Genomic DNA, 5814 nt, shown 5'->3' on the forward strand with positions numbered 1-5814 from the left:
CACCCCACCGGCTGCAGCGCCACGAACGCGCGCCGTCCGCGCATCGGCTGCCACGCCCGCCATCCTCGATCGCTCCACAGCGCTCGGCCCGCGCCGAAGTGCGTCGCGCACGTCGCGACGAGGACGCACGTCGAGGCCAAGACGATGGCTTTCGCGTCCGCCGCCGCCGCCATCACCGCCCGCGACGCCCGTCGTCGACGCCGGGCGCGCGCGCGACGGACGCGCGCGCGCGCGGGCGCTCCGGGCGCGCCCTCAAGCGCGCGGTGGACGCGACGATGGACGCGACGATGTGACGGGACGCATCGACGCATCGGACGTTTTCGCGTCTCGACGCCATCGCCCCGCGCGCGAGCGATCGCGCGGCGCGGCGACGATGTCGCGCGTCGACGACGACGTCCGCGACGGACTGTCGACGGACGCGAGAGCGTCGGACGCGAGCGAGGCGCCGAGAACGACGGATGCGCTCATTCGAAAGCACGGTGCATCGACGGACGCGGCGTTCGGACACCGACGCGAGGGCGGACGGATGACTTCGAGAGAGTTGACGTGGAAGCTGACGCGGCTGGAGAAGTGCGCGGATGCGCTCAGGGGTCGAGGGAAGGCGGTGAGCGCGAAGCTGGAGCAACAGATGGCGTACGTGCGGGACGCCGCGGACGTCGCGGCGCGCGAGGAGCGTCGAGGGCGGGAACGGGCGAGCATGGAGTTTGAAACGATGGCGGTGCGAGCGGAACGATCGCCGTTGGGGAAGGCGCGGAGCATGGGGGGTGAGAGGCGGACGTCGGTGGATTTCGAGAGGTTCGCGCACGCGAGGGAGGCGACGCCGAGCGGACGGCGCGCGTCAGAGGTGGATGACGCGGCGGCGGCGGTGGCGCGGACGTTGGACGCGATCAATCACGAACACGGTCTCGGTGGTGACATCAAGCGCCAGTGGTCGGAGGTCGGGGTGAGATCTAACGGGCAGAGGCAGTTGGACGCGGCGCTCGGGCGGGAGTCAGAGCCAAAGCCGAGACGCGGGGACGAGCAGACGTATTATCGACGGGCGACGCGCACGACGACGAATGCGATCGGTAGGCTTTTTGGTCTATCTTCCAAGGAATCGGATGAGAAAAATGACCGAGGTGGGGTTACGCAATCGGATGACAGGCCTCCGGCGAAGCGCCGCGCGTCCTCTCGCGGCAAGAAGACAGAGCCGATCATGGTTGACCTTCTCGAGAGCGAAGAAGAGCGAGGTGAGGATGATCTGGAGACGTCGACGAAAGTCCTTGACTCGTCGGATGCTGTGACGACGTCTGGCGATGAATTGCGTCGATCGACGCGCTCGAGTAGGTACCGGTCGCTTCAAACAGAGTTGGGTAATTTATCCACCATGTACCCGGACGCCAAGGTAAAGGGTGCGGTGCAGATCACGCTGGGAGACTTGGAAAACCTGAAAGACGGTTCGATGTTGAACGATCAGTGCGTTGACTTCTTTTTGAAGTACGTGCAGATCGAGACTATCGGGAAACAGTTTCCCGACGTGCTCTCAAAAGTGCACTTTTTCAATAGTTTTTTTTATCAAAAGCTCGCGCAACGCAACGATTTAGAATCCGGCGTGGACGCTGCAACGGCTTCGCACGCGCGTGTCAAGGGCTGGACCAAGGGTGTGGACGTTTTCGAGAAGGAATTTCTATTGATACCCGTACACAGTGGTTTACACTGGTCTTTAGCCATCGTGTGCTACGCCGGTTTTGATCAGAGCGAGCGAGATCCGATGATTCTCCACATGGACAGTTTGACTCAGAGCGGCGGTCACAACTCCGAAATGGTGGCGAAGAATGTGCGAAGGTACCTGAATAAGGAGTGGGTTGCCCGCGGTAAGGGTGACGAGGAGGATAAGTTCACTACGAAAACTCTGCCTTGCCTTCGTCCCAACGTGCCGAGGCAACAAAACGGATGTGACTGCGGCGTGTTCATTCTTGCCTTTGTGGAAAAATTCCTAACTGAAAAACCGCAAATCTTAGAAGAATCGCAAGTAAGGCTAGCGACGCAGAGGCGGATTTTCGGTACGACCGATACGGATGTATTTCTGCGCAAAAATTGGTTCCCGAATGAGTGCGTGGACGAGCTGCGGATAAAATTGACGGCGCTCATCATCGACTGTGTCGCGGCGTCGCTCGAGGACAACGACCTTTCAAAGATAACTCTAAAAGAGGCGCGCAACCACCATCTCAAGGAACTTGATCATAGACAACTGATGACGAAGCGGGCTGAGTCGAGGGCCGAGAAAGAGCGTCATCAAAGAATCGAGGCGAAGGAGGAACAAGCGAGGCTTAAACTCAAGGCACAAACTTTGGATTCCAACGATGAGAAGAAGAAAGACGAGAACGCCGCCCAGGCCGAGAATGATGAAGACGAGGACTTTAACATTGGTATCGTCGAAGATCACGACCGCTCACGATCGCAACCGCGGACGTATACGAAGACAACTCAGTCAACGTTTCTTGGCTCAAATTGGAACAGGGCGAACGACAAGACAAGCGTCGGCGGGTCGTCCAAGAATGTGGTAGCTTTCTCGGGTCAGAGCTACCGAGTCGGGAGTTATAACTCCTCGGTGAAGCCAGCGATGCCGAAACCCGGCGGCCCCGGATCGAGCGCATCGGATCTCATCAAAAGACACAACAGATCCCAAGCACGCTTGACCGAGGAGCGATTGTCAGAGCGAAAGGAGACGCAGCAAAAGATTCAACAATACACATCCAGTGGCGGTACAGGCGACGAGAACGGTGATCCAAAACCCAAAGCGAAGAATGAATCGACACTTCTCGACAGGCTCAGTCGCATGCGAACCGCGAATCGAAATCAGACGGAGGTAGAAAACACGTAGCGATTTGACTAGAAACATTTGAAGACGCGCGCGCTCTGCCTCTTCACTGCGCGTCGCCATGCTCGCTCGCACCCGTTTCCTCGCCGACCGCGCCCTCTTGCGCGTCCCCGCTTCATTCGCTCGTCTCGCGTCGGACGCGAAAGAGAAACCCGCTTTACGTCCGATGCCCGAGCAAACCATGCGGGTTGACGAAACGATGCCCTCGCCCGAGGACGACGAACTCGCTCGACGGCGACGACGTGCGCTGCGCTCGTGGGCCGAGGAACGCCTCGGGGTGGAGCGCGCGGCATTAATGAGCATTCTGGCGACGCATCGAGTGCAGATTCCGGGTGGTTCGAGCGAGGCGAACGAGCTCATGGATGATTTGCTTGGTTGGAAGGCGGAGAGCGTTTCGAAGTGATGAAAGAATTAGAAATAGAATTGTAAACTAATGGTAGACTACGGATTGAGGGCTAACGAGAAATGGGGACGCGGTCGGACGGGGCGTCAGCGTAGAGCGTGGTGCGTTGACGAGAGATGCGACCGGCGTTCTCGATGATGCGGCGCATGGCGGCGGCGTCGATTTCTTGCCCAAACTGCGCGCCGGCGGCGCGCGTGATGGACTCGTTCATGAGCGTGCCGCCCATGTCATTGCATCCGGCGTGTAAGAGATGGGCGGCAAACTCGGGACCCATCTTCACCCAGCTCGCCTGGATGTTCGTGATGCCTATCGGACCGAGCACGAGCCTCGCAACAGCGTGCATGAGTATGCATTCGCGCAGCGTTGGACCTTTTCGAGAGGCGCCAACGCGATATGTGGGCGCTTCAAAGTGTACAAAAGGAAGCGGTACAAATTCGGAAAATCCGCCCGTTTTCATGTGCAAATCCCGAATCGCCGCGAGGTGGCGCGCCCATGCGAGCGGACCGTCTGTGTCAACGTGGCCGAACATAATGGTGCTTGTTGTCGGTACACCCACTGCATGCGCATCTTCCACGACCTCCAACCATTGACTCGAGTTAAGCTTGTCCGGACATAGTATTTTGCGCACTTCATCGTCGAGGATCTCCGCAGCGGTGCCAGGTAAAGATCCCAGGCCGGCGTCTTTCAGCGTGCGTAAGTAATCGCGCACGCTCATGCCAAGCGTTCTGGCGCCATGCGAGACCTCAAGAGGTGAGAACGCATGCACGTGGATGTCTGGTGCGCCGACTTTGGCGGCTTTGATAAACGCTAGATAATCTTCTCCGGTGAAAGACGGATGAATACCGCCTTGCATGCACACCTCTGTCGCACCTTTTGACCACGCCTCTGCTGTGCGCCTGGAGACTTCATCCAAATCGAGCAGATAAGGCGACCCTCGCAGCTCTTCCGCGGCTTTACCCTTACTGAACGAGCAGAAAGTACACGCGAGCGTGCAAATGTTCGTGTAATTAATGTTTCGATTGCTCACGAACGAGACAATCTCGCCACACTGCTCTTTGCGTAAATCATCCGCCGCCTTGCACACCGCGTCAAAATCATCTCCTCTCGCCTGCAGGCACATCACGATGTCATCCAAGTCGTAACTTTTCTCACATATATTGGCGATCGCGCGCGAGACGGCGGGCGACGAGCGACGCTCTCTCTCAACTTTGCCACCGCACGGCACCGCACCGTTCACGCCAACGATGTCCAGCGAGCGATCTACACTTGTCAAGTCAACTGGGCGACCAGGGGACCACGCCGTTCCGCGCGCCAGAAATTCACCATCGGCGAGCTTACGAACATAACTCGCGACATTCGCATCGAGCCACACCTCCGCACCTCCCAAGTTTCCTCCCGAGTCATCCATGCGTAAAAATTTTGGATGCACGCACAATCTCGGCACCAACGCCATGCCCTCCTCGGCGCACACTGCGGCGAGATTCTCTATGTGCGGCCACGGTGCTTCGGCGTTGACATGATCAGGGGTGACGGGAGATATTCCGCCCCAATCATTCGCCCCAGCGCGCAACAGCGCGCGCCAACCTTCTTCCTGACCGGGAGTCAAGTTTGGCGGTGCCTGAATAACCATGTCCGCGCCAAAAATCTCCCTCGCCGCGCTCACCGTCCATGTGAGCTCCTCAAGCGATGGATTCGGATGGTTTTCCATCGGTGTTCCGGGTTTGGCGAGAAAATTCTGTATGATGAGCTCCTGGAGATGTCCGTGTCTCGCGTGCACGTCTCGCAGAGCAAGGAGAGCGTCCACGCGCTCTTCGCGAGTCTCCCCGATACCTATCAACAACCCAGAAGTGAAGGGAATGCGTTCCTCTCCCGCTATTTCGATGCATCGCAAGCGCGTCTTCGGTCGCTTCGTCTCGCATCCCGCGTGCGCCTCGCCGGGCTCTAACAAACGCTCGCTCGTCGTCTCCAGCATCAACCCCTGCGAGGCGCTCACGCGACGAAGCGCCCGCAGCTCCTCCCGAGTGAGCACTCCCGCATTCACGTGCGGCAACAATCCCGTCTCTCGCAGAACGGCCTCGCACGCGCGCACCGCGTACTCCACCGTGCTCGCGCACCCGAGCTCGCGCAAAGCCTCGCGCGCCGCCTCGCGCGTCGCCTCCGGTCGATCCCCGAACGTCAACAAACACTCCGTCGCCCCCGCTCTCGCCCCCGCTCTCGCCACCTCTAACACCTCATCGATCGTCATGTACACCGATCGCCAATCCTCGGGATCTCGGACGAACGCGCAGTACCCGCACGCGTCCCGACACGCCCGCGTGAGCGGGACGAACACTTTCGGCGAGTACGTCACCACGTTCGCGTTCGAGCGCCCGCGCGCGCGTCCCGACGTCACCGCGATCCCCCGCGCGCCCGTCGCGAGATCCTCCACCGCGCCCGTCGTCCACGCGCGACGCGACGCGTCGTCCACGCGCGACGCCTCGCCGTCCTTCGCCTCGACGCCTCGCCCGCGCGCGCGACGCCTCGACGCGCGTACCCATCCCCCCACGCGCGC

At 60.0% G+C, this 5814-nt stretch overlaps 4 protein-coding genes across 4 annotated transcripts; 2 read left to right on the top strand and 2 right to left on the bottom strand.

Annotated features, from left to right (window-relative positions):
- OT_ostta12g01350 (unnamed product) lies at positions 1 to 173 on the bottom strand (the record flags this gene model as incomplete). The annotated part of the gene is made up of 1 exon (XM_022982852.1): positions 1 to 173. A coding segment is annotated over one exon (173 nt), but the record flags the coding sequence as incomplete, so codon positions are not given.
- Positions 174 to 373: 200 nt separating this feature from the next.
- On the top strand, positions 374 to 2863 carry OT_ostta12g01360 (Peptidase C48, SUMO/Sentrin/Ubl1; the record flags this gene model as incomplete). The annotated part of the gene is made up of 1 exon (XM_022982853.1): positions 374 to 2863. One exon carries the CDS (start codon positions 374 to 376, stop codon positions 2861 to 2863), a length of 2490 nt encoding a protein of 829 aa, XP_022840074.1.
- Positions 2864 to 3026: 163 nt separating this feature from the next.
- OT_ostta12g01370 (unnamed product) lies at positions 3027 to 3263 on the top strand (the record flags this gene model as incomplete). Its single annotated transcript, XM_022982854.1, has 1 exon — positions 3027 to 3263. The coding sequence occupies one exon, from the start codon at positions 3027 to 3029 to the stop codon at positions 3261 to 3263; it is 237 nt and encodes a 78-aa protein (XP_022840075.1).
- Positions 3264 to 3315: 52 nt separating this feature from the next.
- Positions 3316 to 5814, bottom strand: OT_ostta12g01380 (Radical SAM; the record flags this gene model as incomplete). Its single annotated transcript, XM_003082240.2, has 1 exon — positions 3316 to 5814. A coding segment is annotated over one exon (2499 nt), but the record flags the coding sequence as incomplete, so codon positions are not given.

Source organism: Ostreococcus tauri, assembly GCF_000214015.3.
Source record: "Ostreococcus tauri WGS project CAID00000000 data, contig chromosome 12, whole genome shotgun sequence".
NCBI classification, from domain to species: Eukaryota; Viridiplantae; Chlorophyta; class Mamiellophyceae; order Mamiellales; family Bathycoccaceae; genus Ostreococcus; species Ostreococcus tauri.